This window comes from Phodopus roborovskii, unplaced genomic scaffold, assembly GCF_943737965.1.
Source record: "Phodopus roborovskii unplaced genomic scaffold, PHOROB, whole genome shotgun sequence".
NCBI classification, from domain to species: Eukaryota; Metazoa; Chordata; class Mammalia; order Rodentia; family Cricetidae; genus Phodopus; species Phodopus roborovskii.
Window position 1 is genome coordinate 11,300,569 of NW_026125391.1, and position 27,460 is coordinate 11,328,028.

The following is a 27,460-nucleotide window of genomic DNA, read 5'->3' on the forward strand; positions in this document are numbered from 1 at the left end:
TGTTATGAATCAAATCCCTCTTACATTCCCCTATTTTATCATAGTTCACTGCCCAATGACATAGCAAGAATCAGTGAAAGCTGAGAGAGACATTGCATTCATTGTTCATTAGGGCAGTATACTGTAAACAGAAGATCTTCCCAAACTCTACTGTACAATAACATGCAAATACTACATGAACCTACAAAATCTCTAGAACAAGGCAAATTTTTAATCAATTAATAACCCATAGAACTGGTAAATTACTGTAAATATTTGTATACTGTGTGAAGATGTATTTCTGTGATTGTTTTAATAAAAGCTGAACAGCCAATAACTAGGCAGGAGGTATAGGTGGGACTTAAAGGTAGAGAAAGAAATCTGGGAAGAAGAAGGCAGAGTCACCAGTCAGACTCAGAGGAAGCAGAATGGGCAGTAGGGTGATGGGGTAACATAATGTGGCAGAACATAGGTTAGTATAGATATGGGTTATTTTAGGTTATAAGAGCTGGTGAGGCAAGCCTAATCTAAGGTTCAGCTTTCATAAATAAAATAAATTTTCATGGCATTTATTGTGAGCTGGAGGCCCAAAGAAAAATCTATCTATATACGGTATCTAACATGGAGTCTCAAATATCCACAAGGGCCTGAAAAGTAGTCTCTATAGTAGGCTTGCCATACAGAGACATGACAGGAAATGTCATTCTGTAAATATGTTTCTAGTATTGGTTAATGAATAAAGCCCCATTGGCCAATAATAAAGCAAGATAGGCAGGACTAGGAGACAAGGAGGATTCTGAAGATGTAGTGCAGAGTCAAGATGTAGGGACTTGATAGAAGAAGGTCCGGACCCTCACTCCAGTAAGATAAGACCATGTGGAAACACTTAAATTAATAGAAATGGGTTAATATTTAAGATAGAGCTAGCCAATAAGAAATGCTAGTAACAGGCCAACAGCTTTATATCTAATACAGAGTCTCTGTGTGTTATTTGGGGCTGACAAGGCTGTGGTACCAGGTTGGTGTGAAAACTGCTCATAACAGGGACACAGCTTTTTAAGAGGCCTTGCTCTTCAGCAGAGCACTTGAGCAACAGGCATGCTAGGCAAAAATGTGTGTCAATCTTAGGCACAGTAGCTTCTAAAACCAGAGGCAGTAAATGTACAGGCATGAAACTAGGTTCTCAGGGAACCAAAGTAGGTAGAGTCAGAAGTCAAAGACATGTTAAATGGGGATGATGTGCCACATTTAAGATTTGTCTCACTAAGATATTGTAGTTGATGGAGCATTTTCTCTGAATTTACCAATTAATAATGGACCAGACATTGAGAATTCAATGCTGACATGATAACTGTTTTTATTGTATGTAGTGTTACCCTGTTAGGGTTAAAAAAAAAAAACCTTACCTTTTATTTAGACAAAAAGGGGGAAATGTGAGATATTTGTACAGTAAATGAAGATATGTGGCTGTGATTAGTATAATAAAAAGCTGAACGGCCAATAGCTACACAGGAGGAATAGGCAGGACTTCAAGCTGAGAGAGAACTATGGAAATCAGGATGAAGTAATGCCACATGGAAGAAGATAGAGTAGTACAAATGGGTTAATTGGGTTAATTTAAGTTATAAAAAGTAGTGGAACAAGTATAAGCATTAATAGTAAGTCTCTATGTAAGCTGGAAGTCCAGAGAAAAATCTGTATACATCTTACTATATCTTTTTTGCATGTGTATTCTCAAAGTCTAGTTAACAAACCAGCCATTCTAAACATCATAAACTTAGAAATGTGTGTGCAAGAAATGAATGGAGTTTCCCAACAAGGAAGCCTGGGATATGATCTGTGACCACCACAACTTTCTCAAGAAACAGACTTGTGTAATTGGAAAACAGTTTTGTGTAATAGTCTACTGTTTGCTTTAAAACTACAAGGACATAATGACATATCTGACCAATTAGTAGGAATCCCAAGGACTGCTCTCTGGGTTTTAGTTCACACTTCTAACTATATAATTAGTTTGCTGTTCTTTTATTCTTGCTATTTTCTCTAGGAATATTTTCCTTAAGCAACTTCTTACTATACTTTTATTTTTTTAATTCCCAAAGGGTTATCTTGTTTTACAAATGATCTTTAAAAAAGAAAGAAAGAAAACCAGTAATTATCTAGTGACACAAGATTAAAGGGAAATAAATTACTAAATATTTTTATTATAATTATGCGTAGCCTGAATATCAAACTTATGGGTTTTAATGACTTTTAAATTATTTGCATTCCCAGTACAACATGAACATGAGGGTTCACAGGTGCAATACATCTTCCTGTGTTGTGTGTCTAACTCATGTATGCTTTAGATAACCAGAGAGGTCATTTTCTATATTAGTGTAGTGCCAAACATGCCAAAGTTACTGTGACAGCTATCATGAGTATTTATGAAACATTTATGCAAAACAATTTTAATGAACTTCTTAAATGTATAATAACACGCATGGTATATTTTAACTAATATCAAGATATATAGTTTGAGTAGTATGTTTCACTTTTTTTGAAGTACTACAAATTACCACCCATAACTCTCTGCCCATAACTCTTATGACTTCCTGATAAAATAAAGTTTCTTTTTGTTTGTTTGTTTTTTGTTTCTTTGTTGTTTGTTTGTTTGTTTGTTTGAAGAACAGATGAATGTTTGAGGGTTTCTTTTGTTGTTTTTTGGTTTGGTTTCTGTATTTCAATTTGCTTTCTCTGTCATGCAATGATTAAACCAATAGCTTCACACATTAGAAATATGCTCTTTAACTGGGTTATACCCCCCAGTAACCCCCCCACACACACATATGCACACATTCACACACACATACACACACACACACATACACACACACACACACACACGGGTAGAGATGAGAGAAAGAGATTGCCCTATATGAGACTATTTGTATTACTGGCAGCACTGTATCCATACAGACATGTATTGATGTACAAAATTTAATTCAACAACACTTATTAAGAACTAAATGTGAAACATGAAGCCTTACAGCTACTAGAGGTAAAGCTGATAAGACAAAGTTCCTGCCCTTGTGGAACTGAAATTCCAACAGAACAGAAAGAAAAAGTTATCAAAAGGGTAGATGTTATGAAGTGAGCTCTAATAAAGAAAACAAAGAGTTGCCACACATGGACTACAGAGAAGGCTTCGGAGGGACTAATATTTGCATAATGACCTAACCACAGGGAGAAGTGTCTGAGGAGCATGTGTAGACCCTATTCCTCACTGTATTCTCATGTTCACACACATTTATACAGCTATTATCCAGAAAAGATATGTACGTGACATTAACAAAATATTAGGCTGTTAAGAACAAGACAGAATAGTGCTGGATAGACTTATGTCAACGTAACACACACTAGTGTCATTTTCATGGAAGAAGCATTAATTGAGAAAATACCACTAAATTGGCCTATGATAAATTTCCTTGATTGATGATCAATGAAAGTGAGTCAATGCCACAGGAGATGGTGTAAGATGGTCCAAGATTTATAAAAAGCAAGCTGAGAAAGCCAGCAAGTATTCCTCCATGGCCTCTGCATCTATTCCTGCATACAGGTACCTGATGTGAGATCCTGTCCTGACTTCCTTGGATGATGGAATACAGTCCTTAAAATTAAATAAACCCTGTTCTCTTGCATTTTTTTTTCATGATGTTTTAGCACAGCAGTAGAAACCCAATCCATATCTATCACCCTGCACAAAACTCAAGTCCAGGTGGATCAAAGACTTCAACATAAAATCAGATACACTGAACACGGCAAAAGACAAAGTGGGAAATAGCCTTAAACACTTTGTGCCTCAAATACAAGCAATAAGATCAACAATAAATAGGGCACCATGAAACTGAAAAGCTTCTGCAAGGCAAAAGACACCATAAATTGGAAAAAAATGGCAAGCTACAGAATGGGAAAATATTTTCATCAACTCCACATCTGATGGAGAGCTAATTTTAAAAAATATGAAGAACTCAAGAAACTACACATCAATAAACCAAATAATCAAATTTTAAAAAATGGAATACAGATCTATACAAATAATTCACAATGGAGGAGTCACAAATTACCTAGAAACACTTAAAGAAATGGGCATCCTCAGCTATCAGGGAAATGCAAATCAAAATTACACTGAGATTCTACCTTATACCTATCAGAAAGACAAAGATCAAAAACACAAGGGGCATCTCATGGTGGAGAGGAGGTGGACTAATGAGAACACTTCTCCGTTGCTGGTGGGACTGATAACTTATACAGCCATTTTGGAAATCAATATGGCAGTTTATCAGAAAACTGGGCATCGATCTACCTCAAGACCACAAGGAGTTCAGCTCTGTTCATAGCAGCTTTATTCATATTAACCAGAACCTGGAAACAACCTAGATGTTCCTCATAAGAAGAATGGATTAAGAAAATAAAGTGATTCATTTACACTGTGGAGTATTACCCACTATGTAATGGCATCATGAAATCTTCAGGCAACTGGATACAACTAGAAAAAAATCAACCCAGACCCAGAAAGACAAGTATAGTATGTACTCAGTTCTAAATGGATATTAGCTGTAAAGTGAAAGATAATCACACTATAATCCACAGACCTAGAGAGGCAAAGTAACAAAGAGGGCTTAAGGGGGGGGATAGAAAGATCTCTCCCTGGGAAGGGGAGAGAGAATAGATAATGAGGGTGGCCTGGGGGGGGGGTGGGTAGGGTTGGGAACAGGCTGGAGCAGAAGGGATAGCAGGGAGAAAATACTAGGAGAAACTGGAATTGGGAAGCATCTTGTGGGTGAGATGGAAACCTAGTGCAATGGGAACTATGAGAATAACCCTAGTTATATCCCCTAGTAATAGGGGACATAAATACTGAACTGGCCATCTTCTGTAATCAGTCAAGGCCTCCAGTGGAGGGACTGGGACACCAATCCAGCAACAATACCTTCAACCTACAGCTTGTCCTGTCTACTGAGTATTCTGGAACTGTCATTAAGGAGATCAGAGAGACTTCATCCAGAAACTGATGGGAGCAGATGTAGAGTCCCACAGTCCAAAAATTAGGTGGAGCTCTGGGATTCCTTCGAAGGGGGGGGGGGGTGGAAGGATGGGAACAAGCAGAGGGAACAGGGGCAGAATCCGTTGACTGGGACTCATAAGGGCTCTCAGAGATCAGGGGTCCTTTAGGAGTCTGACCTAAGACCTCTGCATATATATATAATTATTAGTGTTCTTGTGGGACTCTTAACAGTTCACGTAGGGCTGTCACTGACTCTTTTGACTGCTTTTGAGACTCTTTTCCTGTAATAAATTGCCTCAACCAGCCTTGATATGATGGTATGTGCCTCATCATATTATAGCTTCTTATGCCACATCTGGTTGATGTCCCTGGGAGATGGAGGAAGGGTAGATGTGAGGGCGAGAGGAGGTGGCGGGAGAGGCTGAGGAGGAAAAGGAGGAGAAACTGCAGTCAGAATGTAATGAAATATGACAGAAGAAAAAACTAAAATAGAATATTTTCTAGTTTTAAGAAAAAACAGGTAACTCGTTGTTTCTGTCTCTTGAAATGGAAACACCAGCCCTCTATTTTCCAAAAGTGCCCATCCTAGGAACACTTCTATAAAACATAGCAGTACCTGCTTTGTTTTGCTCTTATTGTCTTCCGACTGCCTCTTGGCTCTTGGGGACATAGGAAGGATATCACCTTGTGTCCTACCTGCCTCTTGGCTCTTGGAGATACAAGGATATCATCTTGTGCCCTGCCTGCCTCTTGGCTCTTGGAGACACAGAAAGGATCATGTTATGTTCTGGAATACAGTTTGGTTTATTTTTTGTTATTCTGTGGCACCCCTGGTAATGATGTGTAATTCTGGAAACTAATTCTGTGCCTAACATAAGAAATACGATGAAAAGTAGCTTTTCTGGGTTCAAAGAACACAGTAAGCTCTGTGGAATCTTCATCATCTACCCATGATGTTCAAGCAACACAGAAAATCTCTTAGCTCAGCTGGAGCCACAGGCAATATGAATAAAGGACAGAGCAAATCTAAGAGGGAGAGAAAGGATGGAAGGAGCCAGAAGCACTGCTGCACAACAATAGCTTTTAATCAAATCTAGATATTTATCAGCTCCTTCTGAGCTCTATTTTCCTTCAAATGTAAGAGACTTGTCTATATGTAGAGGCATCTTTAAAAAGAAAACATTTATAATCTGACCAACAAAAGTTGGTGTTGTCACTATAGTTCATTTCCTTACCTGTTCTCTATTCATAATCAGTTTTAGAAATGTATGTATGTATGAATACATAAAGTAAATTTATGTTAAATATGTATTCATTAGATAATATTTATATAGGACACAATCCAGGCATACAGTGTGAATCCTTCTGAAGTAGGAATTTTAGTGTTTACATAATATTCATGTAACATGGCATTATTCATCTTGTCATTCCCCAATGATGGCCATTCTATTTCTTAAATTGTTTACCCCAACTCCCATCATTTCTATTTCTAAAACAGCAAAAAATGACAAAAATCAACATGAAAAAAACTATTATAGCAGTTACTCATGTAAATGATTTAATATAGCAATACAAAAGAAAAACTTAACTGAAAATAGTTTTAGTGGTAGAAAAGAAAAAAATAAATAAATGCTAAGACACCTACCTTCATAGAGCTCACCACCTATCTAGTAGAGTTACAGATTTCACAGTTGAATTCCTAAGTCACTGTGGAAAGGAATTCAAAACATGTAATTGTCTGGCCTAACCTCATCTGCCTAGAGCTGGAAAAGCTTCCCTGAATGTCTGCTTGTATCTGAAGAGCAATGCAAAAGAGGAATGCAAATTCCCCCAGACAGAAGGAAATGTGGGAAATAGCTAAAAGAAGCAGACTATGGTCCGAGCACAAGTAAGGGAAATGGGAAGCGGAAAGGAAACTAAGCACAGCAGACTGCACAGAAGTGTGGTCCCTGTGCCCAACAGAGTCACCAAATATCCAACAATCACCTACAATATCCAATTACATGTTTCATTTCCTCAACTTCAAACAACCTTGGCTACAGTTAGCATATTTCTACTCAAATATCAGAAAATGATAAATTCCAGTACGCATTTGTCACATGAGTTCCTGATAAGCAGCCAACATAAGTCCTATCTCAAGGCCACACAAATGGCTGAGCCATTCAATCTTAGTTTTTCTTAGTTTGCTATGAATAACCCCAAAACAGACCCATTATTTTTATCATCAGAAACATTTTATATATGTTTTAGACCAAATGTAAGAGTGAAAAGCTTGCCTAACATGTGCTGGCTTCAATCTCCAGCACAAAAGGAAGGTTGGGAGAGAAGAAAAGAATGAAGTTGCAGTATTGACAATTCCAAACATGTCACTCACAGCCCTTGCCCTGCTCCCTAGAACACAGAAAACAAAAAAGAGAACAAATTTCAAATCCTGCCCATCACATACACAGCTCCATCTGTATTCACCTGCTTTGCTTGTCTCCTGCCCCTGTGCTATCTATATTCCCAACCAAGGTCAGCTGTATCTAATACCCCTACTACAGAGTTCCATTTCTCACTCCAACACTGTCTTCCACTGAAGCATTTTCATCAATAAGCTGTTAAGTCATCTACCTTGATCTAAAACTGCTTGTAGCTACCTACTTTATCTCCAGCCCAAATGTGTCAGAGTGCCTCCTCAAACTTGTGGTGATACATTATTTATGATTTATTAAAGCTTGCCTGAGGAGTCAGAAAGCTAAGTCAGCACAAGCCACAGAGATCAGGCAGTGGAAATACACACTTTTAATCCTAGAACTCAGAAGACAAAGGCAGACGGATCTCTCTGAGTTCAAGGCCACCAGAGCTACAAGAGATAGGATCTGTTTAAAAGAATAACAGGGCTCACACTTTTAATCCCAGGGCTCATGAGAGGTATTTAAGACAGGAACAGGGTCTCTGAGCTGCCATTCATTCTCCAGCCACAATGAGGATAGAAGACATTGGATTCTCCAGCCATGATGAGGAGAAGCAGCAATCTGAAGCTTGGTAAGAGACAGGATCAGCCCTTTCAGCCTGAAGTAGATGTAAGAGCCAGTGGCTTGGTTGCTTTGCTTTAATGATCTTCATCATGAAGCTTCAACTCCAACATCTGTCTCTGGGTCTTTTATTTTTCGTGTTACACAAGCTGGTCCTCTATTTTCTCTAAAATTAAGTCAAACCAGATTCCCATATACACCATTATCCTCAATCACTAGTGATCACAGCAATTTGCTAAGGTTCATGGGCACAATTTCCCATAAATACTTATCCATCCCTCAAGAAATTCTCAATATTTCCTTCCATGCTTCCTTCAATATTTCTGGGAAATGAACTGCTTAGTTATATGACCAGTCATCATTCCCATCTGTCAATTACTGCTCATCTTCTGTGGTATGCTGTACAGTATTTCCCAGTACAATGATGTCCATGTCTTAATCCCTATAATCTGTTAATAGATGGCAAAGAATGGTTAACATAACAATAATGAAATAAGAAAATTATCCTGAATTACCCAAATAGGTCCTAGCAATCACAAGGATTATTCTAGATGCAGAAGACCAGAGTAATCTCAGGGCATGTGACAGTAATGGTGCAAGGAAAGGGCCAAGAGGCATGTAATGCAAACAGCATGGAAGAAAAGAAAAAGACAGGAAGTGACTCCTCTCCAGCTCCTTCAGAACTGGCAATACCCTGACAATACTTTTATTTTAGCATTCCAATCTCCAGAACCACAGGGGTGTTTTAATTCATGAAATTTCTGGTAACATTTTAGAAACAGCCATATGAAATAACAATCCCCCCATGGGTTCAAAACTTTGGTTGAGTCTTTTGTTCTCTTCTTGTCTTTCTACACTCATTTGATGATCTTGGTCCAATTCAAAGCATCAAATGCCTATATGATGTCAACTCCAGGTTTATTTGTCTAGCTGCCCTTAAGTCTAAGTGTAGTAAGATTTCTCTGTTTCTCAATTTCTAGGCCACAGTGAACTCAAGTTGTGTGAGTCCCAACAAATTATATTTAGACCCATGTCCTAAAAGCAAAGATAAAAGTAATGGTAAAAGAAAGGAACGGAATTATGTTACATGTGTGGACAGACAGATGAGAGATAGAGTATTAGGTAGATAGGTAGGTAGGTAGGTAGATAGATAGATAGATAGATAGATAGATAGATAGATAGATAGAATTAGCAGATGCCACGGAAGATGGTGAGGTCCATGGTTTCTAGAGATGCTTCACTGACTTTGACTGACCCAAGTGCTTCTGTACAGAAAATGGAATTACATGATTTACATCACCATCTAATGCTACCTTCAACATCCACATTTAAATTCTGATTCACAACACATAGTCCAGCCAGTGTCCAGAAGCAACATGGGTCACTCAATCAGGTACCTCTATTCATGATTTATTATAATTAATTAACAGGAGTTGCAGCCATGGGAAAATCCAATTTATTTTGGCCATACTAGGTCACGTTCTAACATTCCAGGACCTCTGTCTGAGGGGAGTGCAAAGCTGGATTCCCTTTTATCACTATCTCTTTTCCTAGAAACTAACAACCTAAAGGAAAAATGAGAATCTCATGCCAGCTTTCATCAAATACTGCTTCAGCATTGAAAATATGTTTAATGTTCTCCATGTGTAAAAGTGATATCAAGCCTCATTCCTCTTATGCCCTAACTCCCTGAGGATTACTGCCAAACCATATTTGGCATATGTACATTACTCACATCCCTAGTTTTGGTAGGCTCAAATATGTCCATGTCATTGTGAACACCTCTTCATTGCTCATTTTTGCTGTTCCCCTATCAGCAGAAGCAGTTAAGAGTGTTGTCACCTTTTTACTAAGAGTTTTTTACTATTTCAGACCCCTGTGAAACATTAAGAACTGACAGTGCTCCTGCATCCTCTGCCAAGCCTTTTCCAGAATTTTGCCAACAGAGTGCTGCAAACCACATCACAGGCATTCCACATAACCCTCAAAGTCAATCTTTTGTGGAAAGAACTAATGGACAACTTAAACATAATTTACAATAAAGGAGGAGGGGAAGGGTGGTATGGCTACTTCTCACAAGATTTTGTCTTCTATTCTATACACTTTGATTTTTTTTTTTTTTAATTTGGGCAAGGCTTAGCCAAATTTTAAATTTGGCAATACTGCTGTAGATCTTTTTGGGCCCCTCTGAAACAATTCAGGCTCAGGGTTCTTTAGAGAGATGTTACATCTGGTTAATGGAAAGGCTCAGATCCAGCCACTCACCAGAGCTGTGGCTATGCTTGTGTGTTTCCTTGGGGTGCAGAAAAGCCAGTGGATACCTCAACGTCTGAGTCAATCTATGGAAGGGGAATGGAAAGGTTCAAGTATCGAAGAGGCTTTACCTGAAGAAAACATGAATAGGGCAACAGAGTCATCAGCCAAGAAGAGAGCCTACCAACAATGAGCCAACAATGAGTCAGATGAGGAAACTATTGACTGAGGGGAAAGAGCTGGTGAGGTCCAGGGTGGGGACTGGGGGAGGGGGGGATTGAAGAATTGCTGTTCCCTGACACTTGTCTCTGGTGAATGTGTCTGTTACCGCTGAGACACACTGGGGATAATGCCCTCATCCTGTGTTTTACTTTGTTAACTGGGAAGAGAATAGCATTCCTGTTTACATTAATTTGATGGGGGATGTCCTTCTGTATATATGTTTCTCTTATTGGTTGATGAGTAAAACAGTGATTGGCCAGTAGCCAGGCAGAAAGTAGAGGTGGAGCTACGAGATGAGGAGAATGCTGGGGAGACGACAGCAGAGAGGGGCCACCAGAAAGATGCCATGTAGCTGCAGAGGAAGAAAGGGGACCATGCATCACTGGTAAGCCCAAGACCATGTGGAAACACATAGATTAAAAGATTTGGGTTAATAATTAAGAGAGAAAGTTAGCCAATAAGAAGCTGTAGCCATTGGCCAAACAATGTATAACTAACATAATCCTCTGTGTTTTTATTTGGGGCTAAATGGCTACAAGACTAGGTGGAACAGAAACTCCTTCTACATTTATTACTCTAAATTTAACTAGAGTCAGATTTGTAATCATCTTACAGAAACAAAGTCAAATGGCAATTTAAGCATTGATATTTGGGCCTTGAATGATAAAATATTAACCATTCAGCATTCAAAGTTAAGTGAACCACCCTTATCAGTTGCTGAGCAAAAACCTAGCAAAGATTTTTGAACATCATTTTTTATGTTTCTAATTGAACTTCTAATCTGTGGTCCATAGGAAAGCCAAACAATTTTTTCGCTGGCTATACTGAGAAGCAGTATAGCCTTGAGATTGATGTGCTACCCTATGTCTACTTTGAAGATTGACTTGAATATTGTGAAATTAAAAAATGAAAGGGGGGAAGTGCAGAGAATCATAGAGGCCTGGTGTAGAGACAAGTGTCATAGGTCTTTCAGGTTAGAATCCGGGGTTCCTGCAGCACTGTGTACCTTTCAGTTCCTGAGAAACTGAGACACTCCCTCAGGCAGTGAAGCATTCAGGCAGCCTGTGTTTCTCTGTGCTCCCTAGAAATCAGTGAAGCATATAGGAGTTTGACAGAACAATTAGTCTCAGACACAAATCTCATGTAGCCTGTATAACTTCAAAACATCATTGTGTCCTGGCAACTACCATTGTGTTGATCTGGAAACCACCATTGTATTCTATTCCTGATAAGGTTATAAAATGTCTGATTGCTTGCAATGAACTTGTCTTAGTCTCAGTCCTGCTGTGACCCCCTCCAATCCATGCCTAAATAGATGGCGTTCCCATGGGCCATGGTCAGGTTACCCTGGCTTAGTAAGTAAGCACTGTCGCTTACAAATGCTAACTTGAGTTCTATGGTTGAATAGAAGGGGAACAAGAAATGTGTCATGTCCAGCAGTTTCTATCAAACTGTGGTCTAATTGGGCATTATCCCGGTTCTAGTCAACACCCTCTTTCCACCTGGTCCTGAAAGAGTTGATGTTTAGGGAGCCAAGCTTCTGTTTACAAGGCTTTTGTAAAAACTGTGCAACAAGTGAAAATTCAGTTCCCATGTTGCTTCTGATTACAGGAAATAATGTGATTGCTCCTCAACATGGACTATTTGTCTGAAAGAGTCTCCTGACCCTGAAAACCTTGGGGAAATGGCAGAAGATTTTTAGCCTCCATTCTAGGCTTCTGGAAGAGAAGGTTGTAAAAGCTCCAAGTTGAGAAGCCATTGAAAATACCTTAGTCTCCTATTTTGGAGTCTTCAGCCTTGAGAGGGAAGATTTCTACACACAGTCTTAAATAACCAACATTTACATGCACAGATATACAGAGATACATGATGAAGGAAGAGCTTTTAGCATCAACAGACTATTAATTAGCCCCCATCAGACATCCAATAGAGCAAGTAAGATTCTGTGTTCTACAAAGATCAGTCTTCACTCTTCATTTCACTTTCTGAACACTCATAATCCTGTGTCTACAAAGAATCTCAAGCTTGTAAGTGATCCCCTAAAAACTTCACTTCCATCTCAGAAAAGGATAATTGTATCCTAGTTTCTCAAAGCAAATATTTGGTCTATGATGCTTCCCTATGTTTGATATGTAATAATCTACTGGGAGAATATTTCCAGTTTTACCTCTGAATCCATCCTAAGTATTAGAACACCATAATACACTATCTAAATTACTCCAATTGTCATAAATATGTTCTATATCTTGGGGTTTCCATTACTATGACAAAATACCTGACAGAAATAACTTAAAAGAAGAAGGACTTACATCATGGTGGTCAGGAAGCAGAGAAAAAGATAGTTAATGAGAGCAAGGCAGGCGTGGTGGGTCATGCTCATAACCCCAGCACAGAAGACCAAGGCCAGCCTTGGTTACACAGACAGTTTGAGGTCAGACTGGTCTACGGGATTCTGTCTCAAGAAACCAAAAAGTAAAATAAAAGAGAACAGAGCAATGCTTCTCTCCAAGGCATGCCACCAGCAGCCTACCTCTTCCAGCCTCCTTCATAGGTCCTCCCACCTCCAAAACAGCACCATCAGAGTGGGGTCAAGTATTCAGCACATGAGCTTGGTGAACAGTTCATATTCAAATCAAAACATAGAATAATATATATTTACATTAATAAACACTTTCACAAGTCTCAGAAATGTGCTGATGGCAGAGTGTAGCCGAGCAACACCCAGACTATAGAATGGGATATGTCAACTCAATTTGGAGAAATTCATAGTAGCATAATGAGTATAATTAAAATAAAATTCTCAAAGTAATATCCTATAATCCAAATTATTTTAAGAAAAGAAAAAATATTGAAATAAAATTCTATACAATCAATCTTCCAAAACTAACTGGAACCACATATTGATAATTGAATAAATATATGGGGATAACTACTACCATCCTCTAACCTAACTATATATACCATATTTAGCCTAAATGTCCTTATTACCATTACCTTATAATCTTAACTGCCCATCTCTCTCCATTTACTGACTACCCAATGTCAATTGAGCACTGAGTTACTCCACCTTGTTTCACTGAGAAGTTTCTGATAAATCATTTATATGATACTCAATAATGACTTTTTCAAACATATAAGCAAATAGAAAATTATGTAAGTACATAAGCTTTCCAAGTGGAAAAAAAAAATACAGATACCCCAGTATCAATCTGTAGTGTGATAATTCTATAGTTACTTAACTTAAATATTTAATTAAGATGTCTATATATCTGTGCAGAAAATTCACCATTATTGGGCCTAAAACTACTGTCTTAAAGAAGATACAACTATCTGTAAGGCAGATACTGTTTGGGAGGGCTGTGCTGTGGGGGATTACCTGAATGCATAACACTGTTTACACTGCCCATCTGCATTCCTCCTGAGAATGTGGAATTTCTCTAAGTGCTAGCCAGAGGACATCTAAGTAACCAAGCCCCTCCCCAGCCCCTGGGCTCTGAGCCTTTAATGGACTTCTAAGCATTACACAAATGTTCCTACATTTCCATAGCTCCAGGAATTGCTTTCTGCAACCCACCAAAAGGAGGAGAGAGCTTAAGCAGCTTCCAAATGGATTCTTCCTGTCCTGCCTGAGTGTCTGTTCTAAGCCAATAGAGTAGTCCCGTTGCTCCACTGTATACAGTCCGACATGGAGTATAGCTACATGCTGAATCTTGCAGGCAATTCAAGTGTGGACACAGTTTTTAAAAACAGAACAGAACAGTGGCTTTCTGAAGGCCCAGATTCTTACCTGTTGATATGCTTCATAGATCACATCAAAGAGAAAAGCCTGTGGCATTTCGCTTGCCCTGTGTTTAGCACGGTCCAGAGACTGGTCTAAGCAACCATCAGCTGAGGGACTAATGACAGTGGACACCAGAGGTCGAATTGCTCCTGCTGCCTATAGGACAAAAAGGAAAAAAGAAAAAAGAAAAAAGAAAAAAAAAAGAAAGAAAGAAAGAAAGAAAACACACATTTACTTTACCTATAGATCATTTGTAGGAAACTCTAAATTCTACATCTCATTTCAAGTGTGGGTCTTCACATTTTCCGAAATCTCCCTCCAAGCAAGAATCTAAATAAATATTATTTATTCAAACCACAATTAACATCTAAAATTTAAAAATCAATTTCATAGAATAGCAATTCCATGCATGCACTTCAGTATAGAAATGCTATTTTTATTATGTATGCAACTTTTCCCCCCATCAGTAAGTAAATAAATGGCCTGACTTTGATCCCTGGGATCCTGGGTGGGAGGAGAAGACAGACTCCCATGGATGGTTATCTGACCTCCACATGCATACTGTGTCACATACACTGTCACACACCTCACACACACATAAGTGAAATAAAAAGTCCTCTCCATTATAAGTCACTGAGGTCAAACTCTATAAAAGAATGTTACAAGACAATTGGGTTTTCCCTGAAGATGGGAGGGAGAGGGAGACTATTGTGAAATAATTAAAATGAGTTTGAAATTAATGTTTAGAAATGAGTGTGCTTTCAGAAAATTTAATTTACACATCGGATCATTAAAGAAGCAAACTCCCCAGCATCCCCACTTTGAGACAAAACAACCTGAATAAGGATGAATTTATGTCTTGCTCTAATTCATTTTACAAACAGTTCTTTTCAAATATAATGTCCATGCAGCACTTCCTCGGGCAAGGCACCCATTCATTTCCATTTCCACAATGAAAGCTCTGTCTTATTAATGGCTGCAACTAAATTGCACATTAAGAATGACTCCTTCCTGACTGACCCTCTGTCCTTGACTCTCAATAGGGTTTCATTTGTAACATGGCCTTGACTATCCTTACCAGACAGCTACCTCAATGAAGTAGTCTCAAAGCAAGCGTCCATGGTGGACAGTCAACCAACCCTTTGTTCCCTCACTCTAACATGCCATTCCATCTACAGACTTGTTACATGACTATCTCAGCTCATGAAAGCAGTAAACCAATAGAAGAATGTACTTTGAAGAGAATGTCAGCTGAACAAGATGGTTCACATGATAGCTTACAGAAGCTGGTTTACAGCCAGTGGAGGAAAACACAGCTAAGATGTGAACCAAGGTGACAGTGTCTCCCACACTTCAAGTCAAACTGTAGAGCCTAGACACGAATTCAAAAGTGAGACAGACAAAGGTGAAGGGGGATAGTTCACAATGGAAAGGAAACACTTTCACCCTGATTTTTACAGAAAATATTGAATTTCCTGACAGCTACTAGAATTCCATTCCAGACCATAAAGAACAAAGAAAAGGAAAGGAAAGGAAAGGAAAGGAAAGGAAAGGAAAGGAAAGGAAAGGAAAGGTAGAATATGAGATATCCAAATTGGGAGGGAACAGGCAGTGAACGGTATGAAAGGTATTTTTAAAGCAGCCACTAAAAGCCCTTGTCCCAAGGGCCTTCAGCTGATAAAACCTCATTCATGAAAATCTGAGTGCTGGCTGAAAAAAGAAAATTGTGTGAGGCACTTAAGCAATGACTTGCTTCTTCTCCATCCTTAGTTCAAAGTAACTTATAGGGTGAGGGAGAAGATCAGGGAGGAGGCTAAAACCAAACACACAAAAGCATAAGGCACTCAGTTCCAGTTCATACTGGAAAAAGTAGGGAGTCAGTGGTCCCCTCTGAACCTTGTACAGACACCAAAACCATGCAAATGTGGCCCAGGTGTTCTGCTCACAGGCACAGAAAAGTTTCTATGCCAGGGAAAGAGAGGCAGGACAACTGCCCAACTCCTCTAGGCCCTCTATTAGTGGCAGCATAATGAAGTGGGTGTCACTCCAAGGAAACAGGACTCTATGCTCATCCACACCTCCAGAGCAGTATTGGAAGAAAGGGGGTCTAAGAATAAAGGTCTGTAAACCCCCTTTAAAAAATTGAGAAATTTAGAATAAGCACATTCTTAGAAAAAGGAGATTATTATAATGAGCAATTAAGAGGATACAGGAATCCACGTGAGACCAAAAAAAAAAAAAGCTAAGTTGAAGGCTGGCTATTTACAAGAAGACACAGGAAGCATAGCTAGCAAAACTCCCACCCACTAGGATCAAAACAAACTTCAAACATTGGTCTTAAACCTACCCCTGCAGAAAGGCCAGCATTTAATTGGGTCATACTGCAGAGAAAGTATGCCACCGGCATTATAAAAACTACAGCTGAAATGGCTAACGTGGCACCAATGGACAGCAGCCTGAGGAGAGGCCAAGGCAGACAAAGGCAACTATGCCAAACCTCATCATCTCAATGAGCATACATGTTCAACTTTCTAACATCTGAGAAAGTGGTATCTGTGCAAGGGACTTAAGTCGAATGCGTCAGCTGAGTCACAAGCAAGCAAAAATACTTTCTGAAAAGGTGGGCAGTAGGAACCGGTCAGTATCTGGAAGTATGAACGTGGATTTTCAAAAATACTCCATTTTCAATAAAGGATTGCATCCAAAGATAGCAACATACCTGGTACACGAAGGACCTAAGGAAGCAAAGCTATAAAAAGTGCCCCCAGGCAAGCGAGCACAAGTAAATTTCAAAGCAGCTCTTGGTAGTGTTTTGAAAGAAATGAGGAATCCTATCTGAACAGAAGCAAGCTATTCAGACACTTTGTTTTTCCACCGGGAGTTCGAGGATTGAAAACTAACATGAGTCTACTGCAGCTCGACACTTATTCCCTGTCAGGAACAGTGATTGCTAGAAGCAGTGGGACAGAAGTCCCTCTGAAAGAAAAAGATAATCTAGTCCATAACAATAGGACCAACATCTCAGAAAGAAACTAAAGCCTCACACACAAAAAGAAATAAATGCTTTGCTGGCCAATTCACTTTACAGATTATATAAGATGTTCTTCAATATAAACAAAATTAACTCCATCAGCGATTCTAAAGCATGGGACAAATACAACATTGACATAACAGCGAATTTAAAACACTAGGGAAATGGCCATTCCCTCCCTTCTCTTACTAACTGATTAAAAAGCAGCTGCATCAAATAATGGATACTTAATCCACACATTGAAATAAATTAAAATAAAAATGAGCAGACATAAAAGTGTACAGAAATAAGGAGAGGACAATGGATAGAAACATAAATATGTGACCCATAAAGCAAAAAATGCCTAACAAGAAATATAAACCATACCTGCTTGTTCACCTTTCTCCTTCCAGCTTCTAGAAGAGGCTCCCCTGGCTAATATTGTAACAATGATTTCACTTTGTATCACAAAGAAGATATGTGCATAATAATAATAAGGAAGGGATAGAGTCATATAAAAAACATGTGTGTTATAAAAACACTAGGTCAAGAACATATATGAAGATGTCTATGTCTGCCCATAATGTCTAATTTGCAAGATATCCCTGTTTCATTTGATAGGCAAACATGGGTTCTTTTAATCCAATATTAACTGAAATTAGTTAGTAACTAATCTTAACCATCACCACATATTACACATCACATGGCAAATATGCATACACATATGTTTGTATGTCTACAGGTAGATCACAAAGTGACTAAGGCATTAAAAAAGGCTACCAATTTCCAAGAAGCTGGGAAATCAATGCACATGTGCAGGAGTCTTAGCAGTGAGATGACCTGGAGAGGCACAAGGGCTGCTGACCTGGAGTCAGATGGCAGGGTCAGAGAGCTACAGCGTCCAGCAGCAGAGGTGAAAGGGACAAATTAGGTGCAGACAGACCAAGCAGATGCATGGATAGCAAATCTAGACAGGTGAACAGAAGACAGATGACAGAAATTAGAGTTGGCCACAGCAAAACCAGGGACCAAACCTAGCCAAAGAACCTGAGGCAGTCAATCCTCTGCTGGTCCCTTGATGCACATACTTGGTGGTCAAATAACAGAGCAATGGGGCTTTTACCACAGCACAGCTAAGTTTCCATCTCTTTATGGAGTCCAGATGAAGGAGCTGTAACCTCTTCTCTCTCAGGGATGTATACTAAGTTCTCAGAAATGTTTTTTTCCTGAATATATCAATATGCTCATGTGTCCCAATCACCCAAAACATTTGTGAATAGGGCCTTTCTACTCCCAGTAACAAGTTAATTATCAGTCTGCAATGCACAAATAGTACTGGACATTCATGTGTCAACCCAGACACAGAGCCACCTGCCATCTTCAAAATGGAAACAAAAGCTGCTTGTAAAATGGTTCACTCATAGGAAGTTGAAGTGTGAAAAAACAATAGTTTACATAATAGTGCAACATTTTATGGTAGGGTACAGCCTGCCCTCAACAATGCCTCTTCAGCTCAGTGGAATGAGGTAGTAAAAATCTGACTTTCACTGGCATGTATATTGTAGGCCCAACGGACCAAACTAATAAAATAACACTGTCCTAGTTTGGGTTGTCCTTGCTATGGTGAAACACCATGACCAAATCAACTCAGGAGGGAAGAGTTTATTTGGCTTACATTTCCATGGCACTGCTCATCACAAAGGAAGTCACTACAAAAACTCAAACAAGGAAGGAACCTGGAGGCAGGAGCTGATAGATAAACCACGCAGGGGTGCTGCTCACTGGCTTGCTCATGATGGCTGGCTCGGCCTGCTTTCGTATAGAACACAGGACCACCAGCCCAGGGATGGCACCAACTATAATGTGATGGGTCCTCCAACATCAATCACAAATTAAGAAAATGCTCTGCAGAGTTGCCTATAGCCCAGTTTTATGGAGGCATTTTCTCAATTGAGGCTCCCTCCTCTCCACTGACTTTGGCTTATGTCAAATTGAATTCACGTAAAACTAGCCAATAGCATACATACACACACACCACACACACACACACACACACACACACACACACACACACACACACACACTCCACATAAAGAAATAAAAATATTCTACAATGGAACCTTCTCCAAAATTGATCATATACTCAGTCGCAAAGCCAGTCTCAACAAATCAAAGAAAATTGAAATAACCCCCTGTATCTTGTCAGACCACCATGGATTAAAACTGTATTTCAAAAACAGATACAATAGAAAGCCTACAAAGTCATAACAACTGAACAACTTTCTACTGAGTTACCACTGGGTCAATGAAAAAATACAGAAGTTAAAGACGTCCTAGATTTCAATGAAAACCAATGCACAGCATACCCAAACTTAGGGGACACAGTGACAGAGGCACTAAGAGGAAAGCTCCTAGCACTAAGCACCTTCTTGGAGAGATCTCATCCTAGCTCCTTAAGGACACACCTGAAAGGAACAAAAATATTCCAAAGGAAAATATTTACTGAATGCAGAGGAAGTACAAACAATGTTTCAAAATCAATAATACACGCAAACAAATGGGAGATTGAGGAGAATCAGGAATTCGGGCCAGGTGGGGCTGCTACACAACTAAACTCTGACAAAACAAGAAAAGAGGGGGAGGAAAAGAAGGGAGAATTCAGAGTTCTTATGGTCTGAATCTATACTCTCTCTGTCTAAATAAGGCTTGTACTCCGATCCTCGTAAGTCCAAGACAAAAACAGAGAAAAGAAAGAGAAAGATGTGTTCATTGTGAAGGGGTACAGACTGACATAGCAATCACCAAGTCTGCCTCCCAGCACTAACATAAGGACAAGGTTTAAACAGCAGAATTAACCAGTCCCTATGGCCTGTCCACACAGGCAAGGCCATCCAACAAGTTGTAAATCTTTCTCCCTTAGCCTTTTCTTTATCTATCATGCGATTCCTAGAGAAATTCCAATTTCCTAGGACCCATTGTTTCAATAGTCCGATAGCCAAATGGACAGATACACACATTTTTTTTTAGAATATCTCCATCCCTGCCAGATGGGTTTCAAAATTGTTTCCTTTAAATCCAGTTATATGATAGGCTAAATGTGAGTGGATTAATCACATTAATCAAAAGTCAAAAGCTGTCAAACCTAAATTTAAAAGCCCAACTACATGCTGCCTATAATGATGCACAATTAACATGCAAAGATAGAAATAGAGTGAATGAAAAGATTTTGAAAAGACTATACAAACTATGACTATAATAAAACTAAACCAACAATGTGATATATATAATGTAAAACAAAATGTTAATAAAGATAAATAAGGATATTTTATAATGAAAAGGATAACCTATCAATAAAGTATGAGAATTAAATATATTCAGCTACAATCCATGAAACCCTATAATTAAAACCTTCCATAACTCAAAAACAATACTGAGAATTAGTTGGCAAAAGTAATATTATACTGACTAGTTTTATGTCAACTTGAAACAAGGTAGAGTTATCTGAAAGGAGGGAACCTCAACTGTGAAAATGCCTCCATAAGATCCAGCTATGAGGCAGTTTCTTAATTAGTGATTGATGGCTAGGGCCCAGCCCAAATGGGGAGCAAGCCAGTAAGCCCTCCCCTCCGTGACCTCTGGCATCTGCTCCTGCCTCCAAGTTTCTGCCTTGATTTCTTTCTATGATTAACAACAACATGTATGCATAAGCCAAATAACCGTTTCCTCCCCAACTTCTTTTTGGTCATGGTGTTTTGTTGCAGCAATAGAAACCCTAAGACAAAGTCTCACCAATTAGGCAAATCAATATGGAAATTAAAGCCTGGAAAAGTGTTGCACATACGCCTTATTGAATGTGTCAATCAACCAACAATAGCAAAACACAGGTTCTTAGGTGGCATGGAAAATTCTCCAAGGCAGACCATAAATGTTGCCATAAAATAAGACTCACTAGAAAAAAGATTGAAAATGGTGGTAGCTGCTAGAACACATGGGGCCACAGGCCCCTCAGAGGAGTCTGGGAGACCCAGAAGGCTTCAATGGGGACACAGCAACAGAGGGTGAGCCTGCAGAGCACACTGTTTCCCTAGAAAAACTGAAAAAAGGGGCAAGTCTTGTGGGAAGATGCCTTTAAATCTCGGCTCATAAAGCAGCACATGGAGGAGAGAGCTAGAGGCAGCCACAGCGACAGGCACCGCTAACCACTGGACCTGCAGAGGAGCCACTGCTGCTGCTGAAACTCTTGCTGCTCTCCCAGCTGGAGTCACAGTGCTGTGGTCATCCTGGGACGCCAGCAGGACAGCCCTCCTAGCCTGGGAGAATGCCAATTCCTCAAAAGGTTTCCAACAAGAAAAGAGCAGGTGAGGAAGGTCTTCCTCAATCACCCTGCAATATGCAGTTACCTCATTCCCACACAAAGCAAAGCCACCACAGGGAAAGTAACTGAAGAACATAGCCTCATGAACACATATACACAAATCCCTCTGTATCCTCGGGGATTGGTTCTAGAAGTACATGGGCTTATGTAAGGACCATGGCATTTATAAGCAACTACCTTTCAGATACTTTCAATCATTTCTAGATCCCTTAAACCACATACAATGTAAATATAATGTAAGTGGTTGTTACAGCATATTGATTGGGGTCTCTGTATGTTCATTACCGATGCAGTTTGGTTTTCTCCCAGTATTTTTATCCACAGTTGCTTGAATCTCTACGTAGAACCTGAGGACATGAAAGGCTGGCTCTGCCTATAAGTGTTCACAGCATGTAAAAAGTATTATATACCATGACCAAGGGGGATTTATTGCAGGAATGCCAGATTGATTAATCATATGAAAACCCAATATAATAAATACAAGATGATAATAATAGAATAAGAGATCTTATATGGTCATCTACATCTACATGGTCATCTCAATAGATGGAGAAGACATCACAAAATGGAACACTCCCATCTTGACAGAAAGTTTACAAATTAGAAACACACGGGGACTTGACAGAAGATTGTGCCTTACTGGAGGCCCGGCCAGATCTAGGACCCAAAGTAAAACACTGCCCACAGCCAGCAAGCACTCCCTAAAGATGCATACCATGCAGATACTCAGAACTCCAGAAGCCACACAGGTACTTGGAACTGCAAAGGCACCAAACCTCAGAGGTTTTACAGGCCACAAAAACCCTACTGGTGACACAATACTGGGCCTGAACACTTGCTAGTTAACAAAACCCCTGACCATTCAGGCCAGAAGACTAGAGAGCAAATAGAAACTAAGGAACAAAACACCCATCCAAAAAAGACAAACTAGGGAAATAACAACTAGACCTGTAATCATCCCAAATCCAGATGCCTAGACACCAAGTAACATATAAAGGCAGACCTAGTAGTATTACACCTGACTTCTCAATGGAGACTTTAAAAGCCAGAAGGTCTTGGACAGATGTTTTGCAAACACTAAGAGATCATGGATGCCAGCCCAGACTACTATACCCAACAAAAGTCTCAATCACCATAGATGAAGAAAAGAAGATATAACATGACAAACCAGATTTAAATAATACCTATCCACAAATACAACCCTAGAGAAACTACTAGAAGAAAAATTCCATCCCTAGGAAGTAAATAACAATCATGAAAACAGGCAACTAACTTCACATAGCAAAACCCAAAGAAGAGAAACACACATACACAAACACACACATACACAATCACCACCAGTAACAACAACAGCAAAAAAAAAAAAAAAAAGTGGTTACAAAACATGATCCATTCCCTTCCCCTTCTGCAGTATACTAGAAACACACCTCAACATAAAAAATAGACATTACCTCAGAATAAAGGGTTGTAAAAAGATTTCCAAGTAAATGCACCTAAGAAGCAAGCTGGTATAGTCATTCTAATATCTAACAAAATAGACTTCCAATCAAAAAAGATGGGGAAAGACATTTCATACTCATCAAAGGAAAAACTTAGCAAAAGGAATTGCAATTCTTAACACCTATGCCCCAAACACAGGGCACCCACATTTGTAAAAGAAACATTCCAAAGCTTAAATCATACATGAACTAAACAAATGAATTGTGGGGTACTTTAATACCCACTCTCAATAATGAATAGGTCATCCAGACAAAAAATAAACAGAGAAATAATGCAGCTAACAAATATTATGACTCGAATGAACCTAACATACATCTATGGAACATTTCAACCAAACACAAAAGAATATGACCTTCTCAGGATCTCATGGAATAAAACTGACCTGATATTTGCTCAAAAGGCAAGTCTCAACAGATTCAAGAAAACTGAAATAATTTTGGTATCCTATCAGACCACCATGGATTAAAGCTAGATTTCAACAACAACAGAAATAAAAGAAACTGATCACATTACTGAATCAACACTGGATCAAGGAGAAAATATAAAGATATTAAAGACTTCTTAGAATTAAATGAAATTCATGGAAATTGAACAACTCATTAGTGAATCAACACTGTGTCAAAGAAAAATTAAAGGAATTAAAGACTTCTGAAAATTAAATGAAAATGAATGAAACAACATATCCAAATTTATGGGACACAATGGAAGCAATGCTATGATGAAAGTTCATAGCACTAAGTACCTTCATAAAGAATTTGAAGAAATCGCATGCTAGAGACTCAACAAAACACCTGAAAGCTATGAACAAGAAGAAGAGGAGGAGGAAGAGGAAGAAGACACACATAAGAGGAATAGACAGCAGGGAATAAACAGACTAGGAATCAATAAAATAGAAACAGAGCAATACAAAGAATCAATGAAATGAAGAGTTCTTTGAGAAAAAAAAATCAACATAATAGACAAACCCTTATCCAAACTAAGAGGCATAAAGATAATACTCAAAATCAGAATCAACGTAAATCAGAAAGGAAAGGGGGGATATGTCAACAGACACTGAGGAAATTCAAAGAACAATTAGGCCATATTTCAAAAAACTATACTCCAAAAAATGGAAAAAAAATCTAAAATAAATGAACAATTTCTTCATAGATACCACTTACCAAAGTCAAACCAAGATCAGATAAACAACTTAGACATATAACCCTTAAGAAAATAGAAGCAATTATTAAAAGTTTTCCAACCAAAAAAAGCCTGGAGCCAGATAATTTTAGCACAGAATTCTAACACTTTCAAAGAAGAGCTAATGTCAATACTCTTCAAATTATTCCATATAATAGAAACAGAAGGACATTGCCAAATTCATTTTATGAGGCCACAATCACCCTGATACTCAAACCACACAAAGACTCAACAAAGGAAGAGAACTACAGACCAATTTCTCTCATAAACATTGATGCAAAAATACTCAACAAAACACTCACTAACCAAATCCAAGAACAAACCAAAAAGATCATCTACCATGATCTCATGATCAAGTAGACTTCATCCCAGAGATGGTTCAACATATGAAAACCTGTCAATGTAATTTACCATATAAACAAGTCAAAAGGAAAATTAAATATGATCATCTTATTAGACTCTGAAAAAGCCTTTGACAAAATCCAGTACTCCTTCATGATAAAAGTCTTGGAATCATCAGGGATACAGGGAATATACAAAAGCATAATAATAGCAATATACTATAAGAAGGCTATTTAATCACTCCTGGATGTTCACATATGCATTAATTGGCAGAGAGGTACTGTTAATCCCTATTCTCTTTAAATGTCTCTGGTAGCATATTTGACAGCAGGGGATAGCAACTGAGGTGACTCTTCAGATGTTAATGGCTCTTAGGCATCCTTCTTCTAGTCTTCTGCAAGAGGTTATGCATGCCCACCTAATTATCTGAAATTGAAAAGCTATTGCCTAACCCCCCTATCCTGGCAACTATCCAGGAATGGATGCTCTTTGAGGGCAAGTAATCAATGATGGTTAAGAGCTTGTTTGGCAGGCCAACCTAAGACAGTCATAGGCCAGTTGCTGAGCCCTCCTAAGGTAGGGGCAACAAGGCCTGAACAAGGAACTCTGGCTCCCGCTGAATACCAATGTAATAAATCAAAAGGTTTGTTATGTAGGAAGTTAAGGCCTACCAGGCAGAGATAAGCCAACCTGGAGTCTGCCTGGTGCTGTCAGAAGTCCTGATCATGACTAGCCAATGAGGGGCAACCACTCCATGTCAATGGATCAGAATGTCTGGATACTGGGAGGGGTTTATATGGTTCTCCCCACTGCTAAATAAACAAGTCTGCTGATTCCCTTTCACATGATTCCCAGTGTCTGTGTTGTTGACTCTGCATCTCCTCAACCCCTCCCTCTTAGAGAGAGCCATTAGGATCCAGCAACAATATATATCAAACCAATAGCCAACATAAAATTAAATGGGGAGAAACTCAAAGCAATAGAAATAAAATCAGAAACGAGACAAAAATGCCCATTCTTTCCATATCTATTCAATATAATAGTTGAAGTTTTAGCTAGAGCAATAAGAAAATTAAAGGCTATCAAGGGGATACAAATGGGAAAGGAAGAAGTCAAAGCATCGCTATTTGCAGATGATATGATAATATGCATAAGCAAACTGGAAAATTGTACCAAAGAACTCCTATAGCTTATTAATACCTCCAGGGAAGTGTCTGAACACAAAATTAACACAGAAAAGTCAGTATCCCTCCTATATACAAATGATAAACAAACTGAGAAAGAAATTAGGAAAACAACACCTTTCACAATAGGCACAAATAATATAAAATATTTTGGTGTAACTCTTAACAAAGCAAGTGAAAGACCTGTATGGCAAGAACTTCAAGTCTTTGAAGAAAGAAATTGAAGAAGATATTAGAAGATGGAAAGAAAATCTCCCATGCATATAGATCAGTAGGATTAACATAAACAAAAATACCCATCTTACCAAGCAATCTACATATTAAACACAATTCCCATCAAGATTCCAACACAATTCTTTATAGAACTTCATATGGGAAAAAAAAACATAGAATAGTTAAACAATAAAAGAACTTCTAGAGGTATTATCAACCCTGATTTCAAGCTGTACGACAGAGTTGCAGTAATAAAAAACACTCGGTATTGGCATAAAAACACAGAGGCTGATCAATGCAACTGAATCAAAAACTCAAATGTAATCTACATACCTATGGACACCTGATTTTTTTATGAAAAAGCCAGAAATATACAAAGGAAAAAGAAAGCATGGTCAACAAATGGTGCTGGTCTAGCCAAAATGTAGAAGAATGCAAATCAATGATCCTTCACAAAACTCAAGTCCAAGTGGATCAAAGACCTCAACATAAAACCAGATACACTCAACATGATAGAAGAGAAAGGAGTCACAGCCTTGACCATACTGGTACAGGAGACAACTTCCTGAACAGAACAGTGATTGTACAGGGACTATGATTAAAAAAAAAAAAAAATAGAACCTCATGAAACTGAGCCTGTCAGAAGGACAAAACAGCAGCCCACAGAATGGAAAAAGATCTTCACCAACCCCACATCTGACAGAGGGCTAGTCTCCAAAATATACAAAGAATTCATGAAACTAGACATTAAAACACCAAATAATCCAATTAAAAAATGAGATACAGACCTAAATACAGAATTTTCAGAGAGATATTTCAAATGGCTGGGAAGCATTTAAAGAAATGTTCAACATCCTTAGCCATAATGGAAATGCAAATCAAAGCACCTTTAAGACTGTATCTTATGTCTGTCTTATGTCTGTCAGATGGCTAAGATCCAAAACACCAGGGACAACTAACTCATTTTGGTATGGATGTAGACCAACACAAACAAGTCTCCATTGCTAGTGGGAGTGCAAACTTGTACAATCAATTTGGAAATCAATATGTTGGTTTTAAGAAAATTGAGAATTTATCTACCTCAAGACCCAGCTATACCACTCCTGGACATACATTCAAATGACACTCTACCATACCATAGGAGAAGCTGTTCAATTATGTTCGTATTATTCATATTAGCCAGAATCTGAAAACTACCTAGATGTTCATCAGCCAAAGAATGGATGAAGAAAATAATGGTACATTTAAGCAGTGGAGTATTGATGGGGGATGTCTCTATGTATGCTATGAATATATGTTTCTCTTATTGGTTGATGAATAAAGCTGTTTCAGCCAATGGACAGGCAGGATGTAGCCAG

General features: G+C 38.7%; 1 protein-coding gene across 1 annotated transcript in view; it reads right to left on the reverse strand.

Annotated features, from left to right (window-relative positions):
• Crppa (CDP-L-ribitol pyrophosphorylase A) overlaps nt 1-27,460 on the reverse strand; it is a 272,273-nt gene that overhangs the window by 220,725 nt on the left and 24,088 nt on the right. The window contains exon 3 of the mRNA XM_051175086.1: nt 14,306-14,455. Coding sequence (XP_051031043.1) covers nt 14,306-14,455 — 150 coding nt within the window. The remainder of the gene's footprint in view (nt 1-14,305; nt 14,456-27,460) is intronic.